This window comes from Helianthus annuus, chromosome 9, assembly GCF_002127325.2.
Source record: "Helianthus annuus cultivar XRQ/B chromosome 9, HanXRQr2.0-SUNRISE, whole genome shotgun sequence".
In the NCBI taxonomy this organism is placed as follows: Eukaryota; Viridiplantae; Streptophyta; class Magnoliopsida; order Asterales; family Asteraceae; genus Helianthus; species Helianthus annuus.
Window position 1 is genome coordinate 135638268 of NC_035441.2, and position 16598 is coordinate 135654865.

Below are 16598 nucleotides of genomic sequence, written 5' to 3' on the forward strand. Positions count from 1 at the left end.
TTCAATATATATTAAAAAATTATAGTGGGTGAACAGTGTCCCCCAAATATACAGATGAACAGTAATATTTTCTCTCTCCTCCACTCACAACCACTTTTTATACTCTTTACATTTTAAAAACCCCACACACTACATATGATGGACTGGATGAGAATGCTCTTAAATGGTCATAATTTTCATACATTAACACCTTTAAAAGAAATAACATTATAAAAAAGAGCATTTTATTCTATGTAGTTTGAGTATAATATTGCTATTTTTATAATTTGAAAAAATTGACATGTTACTTGATTAACAATATATAGGGGTAAGCAATAACTGAACCGTTGACCGAAGCCAAACAAAAAAAAGGCAAAACCGAATCAAAATAAATCGAAAACTGAATTAACTTAAAATCGGTTATTAGTTTTTTTGTACCCTTAGTTAACTGAAATTAACTAAACCGAAACTGAACCGTTCATATATTTTTAGATTTTATACCTTCATTTCATGTTCTTTTAAGTAGAAATTTAGCCAAAGTTTTGTTTTGAGTATTAACCAAAATTTTTGAAATGAACTAAAAACCGATAATATTTAACTAAATAAAGCAAACCAATTAACCAAAATTCTTGGATTTAGTTTTCAAATTTCAAAATTCCCAAATAAACTGAACGAACCGAAAATCTACGATTTAACCAAACAAACCAAACCAATTAATCAATATTCTCGGATTCGGTTTTCAAATTTCAAAATTCCCAAATTCAAATATTTAGCCAAAGCAGATTCATTGTGCACTTACTCTTCTACACTTCGTTCTCTCTCCCTCTCAATTCCTTTACATGCTCAACCAACAATAGTTCCCTGGTGAAGTGTTTTGTTTTGAAATCATTCATACCAGCATACAAAAAGAGAGAGAAAGGGAGAGAGAGAATGGGGGAGAATAGTGATGGTGGTACATCTAGGGTTACCCCGACACTCGTGGTGACCAGATCTGGCGACGTCTTCGGCAACATCCTTGTACGTGTTCGTTTGGTTCGATTACAACCCTAGATATGATCCTCATAGTTTTATTGGACCTAACCCTGATTGTGTATACCTGATGTTTGGGAAGATTCAGTGATAATCACAATACAGTCACTTGATGATCACAATTTTAGGTGTTTACAGTGATGTGTTTTGTTTCAGGCAGTGTACAAGTGGACTTCCGGGTGATGTCACTATTGAGATCGGAGAAACGTCGTTTCACCTCCATAAGGTGCGTAATCGTTTGAATTCAGTATCGTTTATGGTAGAATAGATCAAATGATGCATTATTTTTTTATTGTGTTTTTTTTTTTTTTTTGGTAAATGATGCATATGAGCTTTAACTGAGTTGTTTTTTTTTTTTGCCATTTCTTTTCTTACAGTTTCCTTTAATCTCAAGAAGCGGGCTATTAACAAGACTTATTGGCGATTTCTCAAATGAAGACGAGCACGTATGCATTGTGCATCTTGACGAGATACCGGGTGGATCGAAATACGGGATTCGACTATTTAAAAAAAATGTATGAGATTTTTTTTTTTTTTTGCTTTTAGCCATACACGACTAAACTGTTTCTGCGATTTTTTCAGGAAGGGTTGTTGTTGGCAGAGAAATAATGGTTGCCAAATAGGGACCTGGTGCTAAAAGAATGTGAGTTCTCTAGCAAAAGTTTGATCTCAATCATGAAGACTTTTCTTTGATATGTTTTTTTGGTCATACTAGCAATAGCTTGGTACACTTTTCATGTCTTATTCATTCGATGATTTATCGATTTGAATATAAAATCTTACATCATTTTTCCTATCAATTTGTTGGCGTTAAATAATTTGGGTTTATATATTTCTATACTTCGTTTGCTTTTATTCACAAGGGAAGAATACTAGAGCCAGTAGAAAAGTTGAAGGGGAGATCAAGGAGCCGGAGTCTAAAGGTAATTATTCTTCTTTGCAAACATGTGCTTGTTTCTTTGGCATTAAAATGCCGTAGTTTTTTTTATTGGCGTCATTGTGACTAAAAAAACTTTTATTTTGAGTGCCCCCCACTCCAAAATGTCTTTCACCCTATGGCAAGTCTGGCTCTCGAAGCCCATCACCACACTGATCTGATGCGAGTATATTTTTATTTATTTACTGTGATCTCTATGGTTTTAATATGGGAACATCTGTTTTATTGTGTGGCCTTAATGATTTCTGCTCTGGGGTTGTTATCTTGTTGTAGGCCTTAATGATTTATATATTTTTATTTAGCAGGTCTCATCAACCATCATCTCATGTAATTTATTTGGAACTGCTGGAGCAAAATGTTATAAACTCAAATAAAGACAGGTGGGTTTGGAATAACCCTTTGGGTGATGAGTTGTCCGTGGATTTTGTTCAAAATCTGATAGCGACCGCGAATAACGAAGATAATGGTGGCAGTTGGCCTTTGTGGAACAGTTGGGCTCCCCAAAAATAAACTTCTTCATGTGGCATGCGTCGTTAAAATAAGATTCCGTAAAAAGGAGCTAGCCGTGAGGGGTGTACGGATTCATAATGGTTGGCTTAAGTGATTCACATGGTGGCTTAATGTATGGTTGCGGTGGCAAGTTTTAGTGTGGCTTAAAATCCCAACTTCCCCATGGGGAGTTTTCATGCAACACGGTCTGGGGTCTTTTGTAGAATCTGAACGGGTCAAGAGATTGGAAGAAAGTGGTCAGTGTAGTCTTCATGGAAACATTGTGGCAAATCTGGAAAGCGAGAAACGCGAAAGAATTCGAAGGTTGCAACATTCCGGTTGCGAAGGTCGTGGAGGAGATTAAGATGAACTTGTTTCTTTGGGTTAAATGTAGATCTAAATATCATGTGGTTAACTGGGATAGGTTGCAAAGGTCGTCGAGGAAATTAAGATGAACTTAATGCGTGTTTGCTTGTTTGCTCAGGTTTTCAGTTTCTTTCTGGCTGGCCCGGTTTTCAATATAATATATAGAAGTTTTTTCTGTTAAAAAAATGTAATATATTTTGTAGTGCTTGTACAATTCATGTCAATTGGTATAAAAACCGGTTGAATTATAATATTATGATGAACTAATGTTTGAAATTGGTGAAACGTGGTCATTATTTCAATGGATTTCCTACATGTGATGTAAGGATAGACAAGTTTTGAGAGGTCGCGACGGGACGTGAATTTGGAGTCTTGTGATTATACGGATATTTTTGAAAATCACATTGCCATTTGATCTGTTCACCGGTTCAACTTGCATGAGTGAATAATCAATGTTTGCTCTGGTTTATTTGATATACACCAATACACCAATTTATAAGCATATCCTCCATTAAACTATTTTACAGCTTATATAACTATAGTTATATCATTTATATCTTATACAACCTCCACTAGACTACATGTGTTTATAACCTAGCTTTATATATAATATATGTGCTTTTGGCCCATTTAATTTTTATTTAATTTGGTTTTCCGTTATAATTTGTGTTCATTAACTTAAAAAAATTTCCGTATACGTTTGTGTTTAGTTTTTTTCGTCTTCATTCCCATATAAATTTTGTTGAAAAGGGAGTTGTATTCTTTTGGTTGCATAGGCTATACAAGTGTCGATAAAGTGACACCGAACGATATCTATAATGGTACTTGTATTTGTTTTTATGGTTATCAATCGATGTAAAATATATGGCGATATCATTTTTGGCATATAACGACTTGATTTTTCGTGTTTTCTTATTTGGTTGCGGTAACGAGTGACAGTACCATAACAAGCCAAACCGATATTGATCTAATTCCCGCCGCATAGAGCGGGAGAATCCCACTATAATATTTTAGTTCTAGGTACCTTTATAATATTAGTTGTAGGTACCATTGCATTTACGTTTGTATTTAAAATTTGTCAAAAAGCGGTCTGCTAACCGCAAAGCGTAGAAGAACCCACTAACGAATTGATAAGGTAACAAGAAACGAGTATCGCATTGCCGCCCGCAGCATCGCGCGGGTTCCTTACTAGTAACACATAAGTTAAATTACCAGAAATAACATTAAACTGTACCAACTTTACATAATATAGAAAGAAAACTAGGTGTGTTACATTGCATGCTAAAAAAAAAAAACAATATGTTACATGGATCGTGTCTTTCTGTGATGTCTTGATCTCTTGTGACTTGGCCCCTTCCTCGCAAAGCTTGACGTTCTAATAACCCGAACATCATCATCCTTAATATGTTTTCTCTTTGTGGAACGAGCCGAATCAACACCTACATGCACCCGGTGGGATCTAGCCTTTAACGATCGTCTGAAAGAGTCGTTTCTGTTGTCTCCTGACCACGATCTCCGTCTCCTCCTGTAATGTTCTCTATGGTAAGAAAAACTCGCCTCCTCGTTTGAGTCTGAATCTGAGTCTTCGTCTTGGTCTTCCTCATAGCTTATACTATTCATGTTTGCCAGTTCAATATCTCTCTTGTACATTTTTCGCTTTTCATGAACAGCCATCAACATACCACACAGTACACTGCATCCATACTCCCAGCAAGCGAAAATTGTTGATAAAACAGCCCCGACCATCTTGAAACTTGTCTTGAAAAAGCAGTGAAATATCTTCAATTTGTATAAGAAATACAACAATAGCAAAACTACAATCATGTTGAAGAACAAAACAAGATTTTAGTGGATACCTATATATGTATGTATGCACGGTTATAATGTTACAAAACATTCGGCAAAGTAACTTACCCATGTAGAGCAAGAATGAAACACAGAAAAATTTCAGAAGATGTTCGATGCAGAAATGTTCGATGTAACATGCCACATCCCATGTTGGACCGCACACAGAGCTGATCAACAATCATAAATTATGAATCAATTCATTTGAATTTAAGAATAAAATCCATGAGAGATGTCTAAGAGGCATTTTATCAAACACATGGTACGCATACTTGCAGGACTTGCCAGCAAGAAAATCAATTGAACCACCAAATATGCTTCCGACTACATGTCCCACTCCCCTAAATACCGAAGTGATTGGATTAAACATTCCGATTCTTTTCTTCGTGAACTTGCGACAATTTAGTAGGAAAAACCTATACACATGAAGTAGATTCATGAAAGTGTGTGTGTGTGTGTGTGTGTGAGAGATCGGAAATTAGAAAAATGTAAATCTTTTTGATGGAAAATTGAAATTGAAGGGTTTTCTATTTACCTTTTGAAGAGCAACGATTGAATATTCTGAAAATAAGGATAACGCCAGCCTCTGATTTTGATTTTGGGAATGTAAAGGATGGAAGTAGGGTTTTTGAGGAATCCGTTAGTTAATTCGTATTGTCTTTTTTGGCGGTTATTAGAACACACACGGTTGGATCCTGTTTCACCTATGTATCTCCGATTTCTGTAATTAAAAATTCAAATTCAAAATGTATTCATTTAGAATAATAAATAGAGTAAATGCTAAAATGGTAACTGAGTTTAGTCATTTTTGCCACTTCGATTTAAAAATAATTTTTTTTGTATTTGTGAGTTGAGTGAACAAATTTTGATCATTGATTTATATCAGCAAATAGTAAAATACACTAGTGTGTTTTCATTATCAAATCATGATCAAATCCTGGCCATTGATTTACACATGTGTATCTATAATCAAGGGCTAAGATCAGTTCACACAATTCACTATCAAGGGGTTTGTTCACAAATGAACCTAATAATACCTAAGTATATATCCACCACCCATCATCAAACATGTGTTCTAAATCATTCTTTTTACCCCAAACTTGTTAATTGGTTTATTACTATTCATTTGACCCGTTATCACCCATTTTGTATAACCACAAGTTACGGGTCAATACTACCATATTAAGATTTAAAAGCATACTTAAAATCACAAATTAATAATAACACATAAGTTATTATTCTAAACCAAACCATATAGATTTGATCGATTAACCCATTCTTTGACATAACGAACTCATATGTGTCATTATGATAATATATAATAAACCAATTAACCAACTAGTTTTGTCATAGACTTGTGCAAACTAATTAACTCTTGATTATTAACAAATCATTTCATCAAATAAACATGGCAAATCTTTCAAAAATTCACTTTTATTTTGGTTTAGGCGTTTAATCAAACACCGTGCGGGCATAAACTATATTTCACCATTTTTTTACACTTATATGAACTCTTATACCCCCAATTCATCATCAAAGATGTTTTTAAATAAAATCACCATTGCTTTTAGATTTACAAGTTCTGTTCAGATTTGTGTCAGCAAATGTAATGTTTTCCATTCTTCCTTACTAATTTGCCAAACTTAGTAGTTAAATCTTTTCATGCAATATAAATTCATGACTCCAAACTACATCTAATCTTTCTAACATATCAATTAGAGTTTCTACATCCAGAAATCAAGCATCGAAACCATGAATTTCATTTTTATTGAACCATAATGTAACACCTCGGATATTTATATCAAATCATATGGCAACATGTGTCCAATCAACTCTCAAATAGGCCAAATTATTTGTACGAGGGGGACTAAATATGTAAAATTATGGAAGATCGGATGTGGAGGGATCAAATGTGACAAAATGCCAAAATTATGGCCTCTGAGTAATCCTTACGGACCGCAACGCATATGCCTTATGCACCATAAGTCAATTATTGATATTATCCCTGGCAGTCCCTTACGGACCGTAATACCTTGTCTTACGGACCGTAAGGAATTTGAAACCATGGGTGTAAGACCCTTACTTCTATTTAATGTTTTTATATTAGTTTCGGGTATAAATGTGTAATTACGATTACACGTACGTATGAAAATACGAGTTTAATAAAAGTTTTTCTCAATAAAAACAATACAACATAATATGTATGAGTTCGTCATTAAAATCGACGGCGAAACAGTGTGCGGAAGCTTGTATCTTGATCGTGTTCGGTTCTTCGTTGAGCTTGATCGTCCTCCGGTACTATAAGTTATACCTACAATTCATAAAACATGAATTGAATTAGTCATACGTAGTTTAAAACATGTTTAAACGAGTTCGCGAGGCAAAATAAATTAAATAAAAAATTTTCGCCGAAACAGTGCGCCGTCGCGCCACGCGCCAGCCCCATATTGATCCCTTGCGTGGCGCGAGGGTTACCTTTTTCCAGCAGGTTCGTTTTTGAGACCTGCATTTTTCCAGCAATACTAGTTTTTACGGACACGACCATAACTTATTCGTTATTAATCCATTTTACACGATTATTTATCCTATGCGATCGTAATTTGATTCTCCATCACATGGAGTTAAAATCCGACATCCGGATTAAAAATTTTCTGGATTTTAAGCCCTCGGCTTAAAATTCAATTATAATATTTTGACCCGTTTCGTGATTTATTAACCAAACTTGTTTCTCAATTATTACAAAGTCATATGCTACTTATTTAACTCCCAATCTTCAACTTATACTTAATCCTTAATGAATTACGCAGCCATTTCCCGAGTTATGCGCGTAATTCATGGCAAACGATAGTGCAGTCCAATGGAAAAACTTTTCTAAAGCGTTTTGAGTCAACCAACGAAGTAGCAATCATCCGATAATCTTTGCAAACTTTAGTGTCTCATTAGGTTAAGCAAGTCTCATGGCCCTTCTACAGATCAATGCGCGAATTTTAGTTCGCGGAAACTGTATGGGCAAAGTAGTAAACACTCTTGTCATGATGCCACCCACCCAATCATATTGTGTCATGTCATTTCCCATCTGATTCTCCCCTCTTGCCCAAAAAACATAAGAGGTGCATTGCCTAAAATGAGATGGGCAAACTAATTTTTTTTAAATACTTAATTAATAAAAGTAAAATAAATTAAATAAATTAAATAAAACCATTACACTAAATTAAAAATAAAAAACATTAAATTAAATTAAAAATAAAATAAAAAAACATTGCATTAATTAAAAATACTTAAAATAAACTAGATTAAACTAACTAAATTTACTACTCTTCGTCGGATTCCACCAATAGGTGGGGTAAATCCATTCTTCCGAGATGCTCAACGAGATCATGTTTTAGTCTCCAATGCGTATCTTCATCCATAAGCTCATTTAACACACTGTCATCGAGTGCGGTCTCGATTGGAGGATCCCGAATGTGTACCGGTCCTATCGCGTTTCCGTCGCCTTTTAAAGTCATGTTATGTAAAATAATACACGTATACACCACATACCTAATTTTTTTTACACTCTTAGCATGCATTGGTCGATTCATTATACCCCATTTTGACTTCAAAACACCAAAAGCCCGTTCCACATCTTTTCTTGCCGCCTCGTGTTGTTTCTTGAACTTTTTTCGTCAACTTGGTGAGGATATGGAAATGATTTGACATACACGGACCATGTAGGGTAGATTCCATCCACATGATAGTAACCACGTTTGTATAAGTGGTTGTTAATGTAAAATGGACATTTTGGGGCCGTTCCATTTCGTTCAGTTTGAAATAATGGATATTGCTGAAGCACATTGATGTCGTTTTGTGAATCGGGTGGACCGCAAAAAGCATGCCAAACCCACAAATCTTGAGAGGCTACCGCTTCAAGCATAACCGTAGGGTAACGGTGATCTCCTCTCATATATTGGCCCCGAAACTCCGTGGGACACATTATCCATAAGAAATGGGTGCAATCAAGGTACCCACCATACCAGGAAGGTAATGTTTATCCTCATGAGCTTGGTACAAAAGCTTCATGTCGTGGTTTGTTGGCCTACGTAAGAACTCGGGAGCGTATATTTTACATACCGTTTCGCAGAAATATTCTAGACACTCGCGGGAAGTCCTTTCGGCCATATGTAAATACTCGTCGTTCTCGTCTGGAGTGTTACCGGTTGCAAGTTGTTTAATAGCCAATGTAACTTTTTGCAATGGTGTAAAACCCTTCTTCATTCTCGCATCTATGCCCTCTTCAAACCACGGTTTATTCGCTTCCACGTCGCTCACAATTTTTTAGAAACAAACTTTTTGACATACGGAACCGGTGACGAAAAATTTCTTCGTTAAATTTCCGTTACTCGACAAAATAATCCGCCATAAGGATTTCGTGGCCACTCTCACGTTCACGACGAAGATAACGTTTCTTACTAGATGTGCCCGTGTCTTGTAGTTCGGCTTCGTCGTTGAGTTTTTGGAAAAAACTTATGCTACTATCGGATGAATCACTGCTATCGGGTGGGAATAAAATATGTATTTCTTCCACCATTTTTAAATAAAATAGGTGTACAGATTTATAGATTTGGAGAAATGAGAATGTGGGTTGGTGTGAATTTGTTTAAAATGGGTATAGATTTATATAGATATATATAAAAAAACCTTTTTTTAATTGTAACGGCTATATAGCCGTTTGAAATCAAGTCCACGGTCAAATCATCATTCCCCGCAAGCGGCAACCACCCCCCCGAATCATCCCCTCCCCGCGCGGCATGGAATGTTGGTGGCGGTGTTTGCCGATCGGCAAAAGGGTTGCCGCATCCCCTTACCACGACCATCCCGTACACCCTTAGTAAAGTAATTGTCCACTCGTCCTCTCTCATTGCTTTTCATTAGTTTCTAACTAGTAGATTCACATATCTCTAAACAAATGTTTTTGCGTTTTCATTTTAAGACAATACACCAGTAGAAATCAATGTTTTAAAAATCGGTTTTTAAGTCATACCAGTTTGGGCTCTAAAATGGTTTAACCGGTTGAACCGGGTTGTATCGGACGGTTGAACCGGGTTACTAGTTAACCCTATAAATTCCATAAAATACAAATTTATCTCAAAAAACAATCCAATCTTAACTAGGATTTATGTAACTCATCATAGTTTTATCTAAAAACAACTATTTTTATTGTAAAATATTAAGCATTTTAAGAATATCTTTAGTAGTTATAAACAATATTGCATTGTACGAGGTGAGTAACAGTTTCAACTAGGGGTGTGCACGGTTCGGTTCGGTTTTTGGGTAAAATCAAAACCGAAATGTCGGTTTTTGGCTTTTTAAAATCGTTCGGTTTCGGTTTTTTCGGTTTTTATGTCGGTTTTTCGGTTTTTAGAACAAAATTATGTAAGATTCAAAAAAATATAAAGTATAACTTAAAATATAAGAATCTTTATTATATGTTTACATTTAAGTAGTTAACTTCTTTAATTAATATTGTTTACATAAACCTAACATTCTAATCTATTTTTATGTTTCTCTAAAGTTTTAATTAAGACATTTTCTTTTATAATAATTTGAAGATCATTTAATCTTTATATAAAATTTTGTTATTTCTTGTAGGTAATAAATAGATCACTTCAATTATAAATAAACATGTCATGTTTTTATTATAAATACTTAACATTCAAGAATAAAAATTAATAATTTCTACTAGCATTGGGTTAAACATTTAAACAAGTTAAACTTAAACTTAAAAATATATGGATTGTAACTTATCGGTTCGGTTTTTTCGGTTATTGAAAATGGTTATCCAAAAATCGAACCAAAATTTTCGGTTATTAAAAATTTGAAAACCGAACCGTCGGTTTTTTTTTTCGGTTCGGTTTTGTCGGTTATTTCGGTTACGGTTCGGTTATTTCGGTTTTCTGCTCACCCCTAGTTTCAACAACAATGAAATATTGGAATAGAAGGCCCTAGGTAATTACCGAAAACATTGGAATATCAATATTACCTTAATATCGTATGTTATTAAAATTAAGAAAACAAATCTTAAGATAACGCAAACTGGTTCAACGGTTTGACCCGGCAGAACCGGATTTACCGCCGGTACATAAGACATACCGTATTCGGGTTTTACCGGCCTTTATCGTACCGGACCAGTGTCCGTATCCGGTTTAACCGGCCGGTTCATACCGGTATTTAAAACATTGGTAGAAACTGGTATGCAAACTTGTAGCGTAAATCGTAACCATAAAACTGTTCTAACATGACGATAAAGGTATATATCAAATCGTGCTGAAGGTCAAGAAGCATCAACTATTCACTTTCATACTAACATCCCCTTTCAAACGTACACGTACAACTCACCAATCTCACACGATGAAAACCATCATTCTGGTAGCAACCAAACACGACAATATCAACTAAAAGTAGAATCAAATGTACACACTAACATTCTGGAAGGGAATGAGCCGAGGCATAGGGAGAAAAGCTAGCAACGGAATCACTATGGCGCAAAGGGTGCGGCTGCTGACTAGACGACCATATATAACTCGATGATGCGTTTCCTGGACTGGGATAATATGATGACAGGTGTCGTGTATTTAGAGGCGATAAAGAAGGGTACCCCAACGAGTTTGATGATCTCAAATAAGAGGCCCGGGATCTATGTGAAGATGATGCAATGTTTCTAACGTCTAATGAGCTTCTTGAAGGAGTAACATAAGGGGAAGGGGATTGGTGACGGCTGTAAGGAGTGCTTGAGACGGAATGAATGTTAGTACGTGATGTTTGACTTTGACCTATTTGTATTGCTTGTGATGATGACGCGTATGAGGATGAATATGCAGAAGATAATGAAGCCATGGAACCTGGATTCGATGAAAGTAACGGTGTGCGTTCTGAGGCTGGTGGCTCACCGTTGGCCGTCCTTGCATCGCGCTTGCAAACGGGGCAAAATGTTCTCCACGAAGTCAGCCACGCGTCCACGCAAATCGTATGAAATTCTGTCAAAATCCATCATAAGCAAAGTTGTGACAAGAAAACTGGTACGGGTTGGGTCGGTTGACCCTTGAAATGCTTTTTTGTCTATCTTTTTTATAGGAAAAATAGAGAGTAAAATGTCATTTTCGACCCTGAGGTTTGGCCAGTTTTGTGACTTTCGTCCAAAAGGTTTGAAATCTTGCCATTTTCATCCGGCTCGTTAACTCCATCCATTTTTCTCCGTTAAGTCGGGGGTATTTCCGTCCTTTTACCTACTTTGTTTTGTTTTGAATACTTGTACATTATGCTAAATGCTTGTACATAAAGTGAAAAAGACTGAATTGCCCTTTAAGTTAACAAAAAAGACGAAAATACTCCTGACTTAACAGAGAAAAATGGATGGAGTTAACGAGCCAGATGAAAATGGCAAGATTTCAAACCTTTTGGATCCAGACGCGGAAAAACAAACCTTTGGACGAAAGTTGCAAAAATTGGCCAAACCTCAGGGACAAAAATGGCATTTTACTCAAAAATATATATAATTGTTAGTTATGATTTAGAGTTAAATGCCCGGATAGTCCCTGTGGTTTGCCCTTTTTCACCTTTAGTCCCTAACTTTCTAAAATTACAGCTATAGTCCCCAACTTTTCAATTTTCGTTCCCGGATAGTCCCTGTGCCTAACATCACTTAATTTTCTCAGTTAAGAGGGTGTGAAATGACAAAAATACCCTTTCCTTAAAAAGGGCAAACTACAAGGACTATCCGGGCATTTAATAAATAAAAAAATAAAAATCTAATAATAAGTCAAATTTCAAGTGGGCCCCACAACCTACCCCACCCTCACCCTACCCCCTATCATCTCTGCCATCAACTCCTCGTCCGCCGTCTTCCTCCGTCAATCCACTTCACCTCCGTTAGAGCTTTCTCTACCGAAATAAACGGCGAAAAGGTTTCTAATAAACCTCCGATATGTACAGCCGATGAGTTACACTACGTGTTTGTTAAAAATTCTGACTGGAAACTTACCTTATGGCGGTACCTTCCTTCTCCTCAGGCAAGTTGTGTTATGAGTTACCAGTTATGACTTATGATATCGTTATCTGATTATTATTATTATTTAGTGAATAAATTCTGACTGGTTAATTTCAGGTGGTACGAAGAAAGCATCCGCTGTAAAAGTATTGGCAGTGATGTTAATTGTTTCAGGATTTCCCCACCGGCGGTGGTGATGATGCCGGCGGTGGGTAGGAGGTCGCCGGAAAAAAAACGAAAGTGGCAGGAAAGGTGGAGGGGTGTGTGGTTGGAAAGGGTGGAGCTTGGGTGGGAGTAGCAGGCGTTAAAGATTCACCGGAGGGTAGTAGGTCGACGGAGTTGACAGTTTGTTGCAGTGGATTTGTATGGTGGAGATAGAGAGTGGTTGGTGATCGGGGGGTGATGAATGTGGTGGTGATGGTTGGGAATGGTGGTGATTTGCAGGTGGGTGATGGATGTCGAGAAGAAGAAGAAGATGATGATAGGGGGTAGGGTGAGGGTGGGGTAGGTTGTGGGGCCCACTTATTAATTAGATTTTTATTTTTTTATTTATTAAATGCCCGGATAGTCCCTGTGGTTTGCCCTTTTTAAGGAAAGGGTATTTTTGTCATTTCACACACTCTTAACTGAGAAAACTAACTGATGTTAGGCACAGGGACTATCCGGGAACGAAAACTGAAAAGTTGGGGACTATAGCTGTAATTTAAGAAGTTAGGGACTAAAGGTGAAAAAAGGGCAAACCAGATGGACTATCCGGGCATTTAACTCTTATGATTATATGAAAGAGACTTACTGTGTCTGCATGGAAGAATTCTAAGTTTATCCCCAACATTATAATCTTCAAGACAGATAGCACAAGTAGCTGAAGTGCAATTATCTTCTAAAACAGCGGTAAATATTAGGCTGGGCATAGCTTTGACTAAGCGGCTACTCATCCCGTGGAATTCGCGAACACGAGGAGCTTGAGGGCGGCCTCGTCTTATCCGATGCCTACGCACAAAGAAACAGGTTGCCAGCACAGCTGACATAGCCAGCAACGAAATAAAAGATATTGCCATGATTGACCATGCTGAGTTCACAAAGCTTGGAATAATCCATACTTCCATATCGCTTGTACCCGCATACGTGCTGAGTTTTAAGCCTGATGATTTTGAAACAAATACTGCATGTATCTTTATACCCGTTCCAGTCCCTGCCACTGCAAATTTAAAAGACATTTATAATATAGTGACCGTAATTACTAAGTTTTGTGTGAATTTACTGTGTTCATGAGATATGGAAAAATGGGCGAGTGGGAGGGATTGTGTAACGGGTTGGAGTCAAAACCGGAAATTGGGTTGACCAAAGCATTTGTTGTCATATATGATTACAACATTTCGATAATAACATAATTTTTTAACTAAAATGAATAGGGAGGTTTTATGTATTATAGTACATATTGTATGAATAAAGATACACTTTGGCTGACTTTGACCCTTTGGACCTGTTTCCTTTTAAGCTATCATTTTATTTTACATATCAGAGATAAAAAAAAAATCATAACTCGCAATTAGGAGCGGCAATTCTTGACACGACACAAAAAGAACAGGTTTTTGGGCGACTAACACGACCCACAATTAGGGGCCGCAATAAACCTATTAAAAGACTATCCAAAAATATGAACATAAGTTACAGTAATTTGAATTTTGAATAATTTCTTTGGTGTCTAACTGCCTGTATTATCATCTCTAATAATTTGCTGCGCCCTAAAAGGTGCAGTTCAGGCTCTCAGGCGCAGGTTTATAGCATTTTCCGGTCAAATTCCGGACAAAGATGGTAAAAACCCCTATATAAGGCTGAAATCAACCTAAAAGTAAAACAGCCTAAACTAGCCTTAAACATGTCTAAAACCCCTAACAATGGTATTTCATATTATGCGCCTAGCTTAAGAAAACCCACGCTGTTTAGGTACCAAGATCCATTCCTAAATGATGCCCATTAGAAGCAAAAAAAAGTGAATACACTTGTAATACATCCCATATTAAATGCTCCCGTTCTCAATATAGGCAAAATAGATAGAAGTGGTAGAGTTTTTGAATCGCATATCTAAACAAAAAGATACACCAAGTACATGTTGAGCCTGGTTGACACGCTATTTTTTTTTCTTTGTTAGAAAGTCATAAACAACCAATATATTAAAATTAAAATTGTATGTTGATTATTATTTATTGATAAATGAAGAATCTTTGAAATATGCATCTGAGGACAAGAGTAAGTTTAAAGATCATACAAGTAAAAGTATAAAATTTTAAAACTTTTTAATGGATTACTTGGGCTATCATAATGGGTTTGGTCCAGTGGCGGACCCAGGAATTTTTTCCTGGGGGTGCGAATTTTTTTTTTTTTAAGATTTTAGACCCCTAGCTATATAAAAAAATTGGTTTGTGTTATTTTATTTAGTTTAAAATCTTTGAGCTTGAGTAGTTGGGTTAATAAAATTAGAGTGTAGATTGGGTTAAGTAAAGTAAATAAGTGGTTAAAGAATAATTATATAAATTGTGTTATATACGTATATATTTATAATAATTAGTGTTTATTTTTAATTTTCTTATAAATTCATAATATTCTTTTCTAAGTGGGGCAGTTGAAAAATTTCAAGGGGTGCGGTTGAAAAAATCCAAGGGGTACGGTTGGGATTTTCGACGAAAATTAGCACTAAAAAGATTTTTTTCAACGGGTGCGGCCGCCCACCCACCATTATGGTTTGGTCTGGCATTGTCAGGTCTACATTACGCTCTCACAATCGTAAAGTAGCATAAGTGGTCGATTTGGGAAAAAAATGAGACAAAAATTGAGGAAGAGGGTGTTAAACTCCAACACTAGTGAGGATTTAGGTTTGATCACTTCATCTATTTCTCACAGTTATTAACAAAACATAAGCCTCAAATCTAACCTAATTCATCAACTACTACCATCTCAGAAAGAACACGATATACGCGATAATAATGTAAAAAAGCAAATAGAGAAAGGATCATACTTGCAACCAGATCACTATCATCATTATTATAAATAATCGCCGCCTTGAATCCTGCAACCTGCGCTCTTCGAACTTTATCCTCAAAGCTACATACACCTCTAACTATTAACACAAACGGCTGTGTTTCGCTTTCTTTGATCAACTTATTAGTCAACGGGGCACACGCATCCAACGGCTCCGCTAGAAACAGTGTTCCACATTCCCCAGACCCTTTCACCGGTGGAGCTGCAAAAAATATCAAACAAGTCAGTTTTCTACCCACCACCCAAATCAAGATCCATAAATTAATAATCTTTATCCAAAATAAACATAAACCCAGAAAAAAGACATCAAATTAGAACCCAAAATCAATATAAAATATAAATTAATCTAACATTCACATTCTTGATCAAGGGTAAAGACTCAAAATCAAGATCTTTAAATGAATTATTATCTTTATCCTAAATAAACAGAAACCCAGAATCATTCATTCTTCCAAACAAGTTAAATAAAGATTCAGAATGGGCATGATTAAAAAGAGAAAAAACTGACCAAAGTTAGCTTCTATATCCTCAAAAGACAAAGTAAGATTATTCCCCAACAAAAGAACATTAGCAAACACACATGAAGCAGTGAAACAGAAAAAGCAGGAGAAGATCCAATGATTCAACATGGGTTTATTTAAAGTAGGATGGAAACATCAGCTTCCATCCTCTGATTAGACTAGTGAAGCATGATGTTGGAATTCACAGTTAGGGGGAAGTGAAGATAGAAGAAGACTTCTGGTTGAATTATGGCAATGATTATCCGCTCAAACCAAAATAATATTCTTTGGTGTCACACAGCTAGGCCCACCTTAGCAGATGATAAATATCCGGGACTGGACCCATTGCCTTTGCCTTCTTAGGTTTATGTTTCTAACTTCTCGACTTGTT

General features: G+C 36.2%; 3 protein-coding genes across 8 annotated transcripts; 1 reads left to right on the top strand and 2 right to left on the bottom strand.

Moving 5' to 3' along the window:
• The first annotated feature begins 701 nt into the window (after window positions 1–701).
• LOC110878800 (BTB/POZ domain-containing protein At5g03250) lies at window positions 702–3387 on the top strand. 6 transcript variants are annotated; one of them, XR_002558226.2, is made up of 6 exons: window positions 707–996; window positions 1165–1234; window positions 1386–1523; window positions 1591–1733; window positions 1872–1931; window positions 2251–3387. XR_002558226.2 is itself a non-coding variant. In XM_022127166.2 (4 exons), the coding sequence occupies exons 1-4, from the start codon at window positions 910–912 to the stop codon at window positions 1615–1617; spliced, it is 318 nt and encodes a 105-aa protein (XP_021982858.1). In that variant the 5' UTR covers window positions 711–909; the 3' UTR covers window positions 1618–1808. The 6 variants fall into 6 exon arrangements, 1 of the variants encoding a protein (XP_021982858.1); XR_002558227.2 differs by having other exon boundaries at window positions 711–996; window positions 1591–1651; window positions 1877–1931; XR_002558224.2 differs by having other exon boundaries at window positions 712–996; window positions 1591–1651.
• A 62-nt stretch (window positions 3388–3449) lies between these two features.
• On the bottom strand, window positions 3450–5328 carry LOC110874709. Its single transcript, XM_022123195.2, has 4 exons — window positions 5181–5328; window positions 4918–5061; window positions 4715–4815; window positions 3450–4614 (listed from the first exon to the last, which is right to left on the bottom strand). Exons 2-4 carry the CDS (start codon window positions 5013–5015, stop codon window positions 4103–4105), a joined length of 711 nt encoding a protein of 236 aa, XP_021978887.1. The 5' UTR covers window positions 5016–5061; window positions 5181–5328; the 3' UTR covers window positions 3450–4102.
• Window positions 5329–10906: 5578 nt separating this feature from the next.
• Window positions 10907–16503, bottom strand: LOC110878799 (receptor homology region, transmembrane domain- and RING domain-containing protein 2). Its single transcript, XM_022127163.2, has 4 exons — window positions 16216–16503; window positions 15685–15909; window positions 13462–13866; window positions 10907–11658 (listed from the first exon to the last, which is right to left on the bottom strand). Exons 1-4 carry the CDS (start codon window positions 16334–16336, stop codon window positions 11102–11104), a joined length of 1308 nt encoding a protein of 435 aa, XP_021982855.1. The 5' UTR covers window positions 16337–16503; the 3' UTR covers window positions 10907–11101.
• Window positions 16504–16598: the final 95 nt, after the last annotated feature.

Coding starts and splice junctions, on each gene's coding strand:
- LOC110878800 (XM_022127166.2), top strand. CDS start 910: ATGGGGGAGAATAGTGATGGTGGTACATCTAGGGTTACCCCGACACTC. Junction 997..1,168: donor ACGTCTTCGGCAACATCCTT/GTACGTGTTCGT, acceptor TGTTTCAGGCAG/TGTACAAGTGGACTTCCGGG. Junction 1,524..1,590: donor TTCGACTATTTAAAAAAAAT/GTATGAGATTTT, acceptor CGATTTTTTCAG/GAAGGGTTGTTGTTGGCAGA.
- LOC110874709 (XM_022123195.2), bottom strand. CDS start 5,015: ATGTTTAATCCAATCACTTCGGTATTTAGGGGAGTGGGACATGTAGTC. Junction 4,816..4,917: donor CTTGCTGGCAAGTCCTGCAA/GTATGCGTACCA, acceptor ATTGTTGATCAG/CTCTGTGTGCGGTCCAACAT. Junction 4,615..4,714: donor TTCATTCTTGCTCTACATGG/GTAAGTTACTTT, acceptor ACATGATTGTAG/TTTTGCTATTGTTGTATTTC.
- LOC110878799 (XM_022127163.2), bottom strand. CDS start 16,336: ATGTTGAATCATTGGATCTTCTCCTGCTTTTTCTGTTTCACTGCTTCA. Junction 13,867..15,684: donor TGATAGTGATCTGGTTGCAA/GTATGATCCTTT, acceptor TTAAATTTGCAG/TGGCAGGGACTGGAACGGGT. Junction 11,659..13,461: donor AATTCTTCCATGCAGACACA/GTAAGTCTCTTT, acceptor GGATTTTGACAG/AATTTCATACGATTTGCGTG.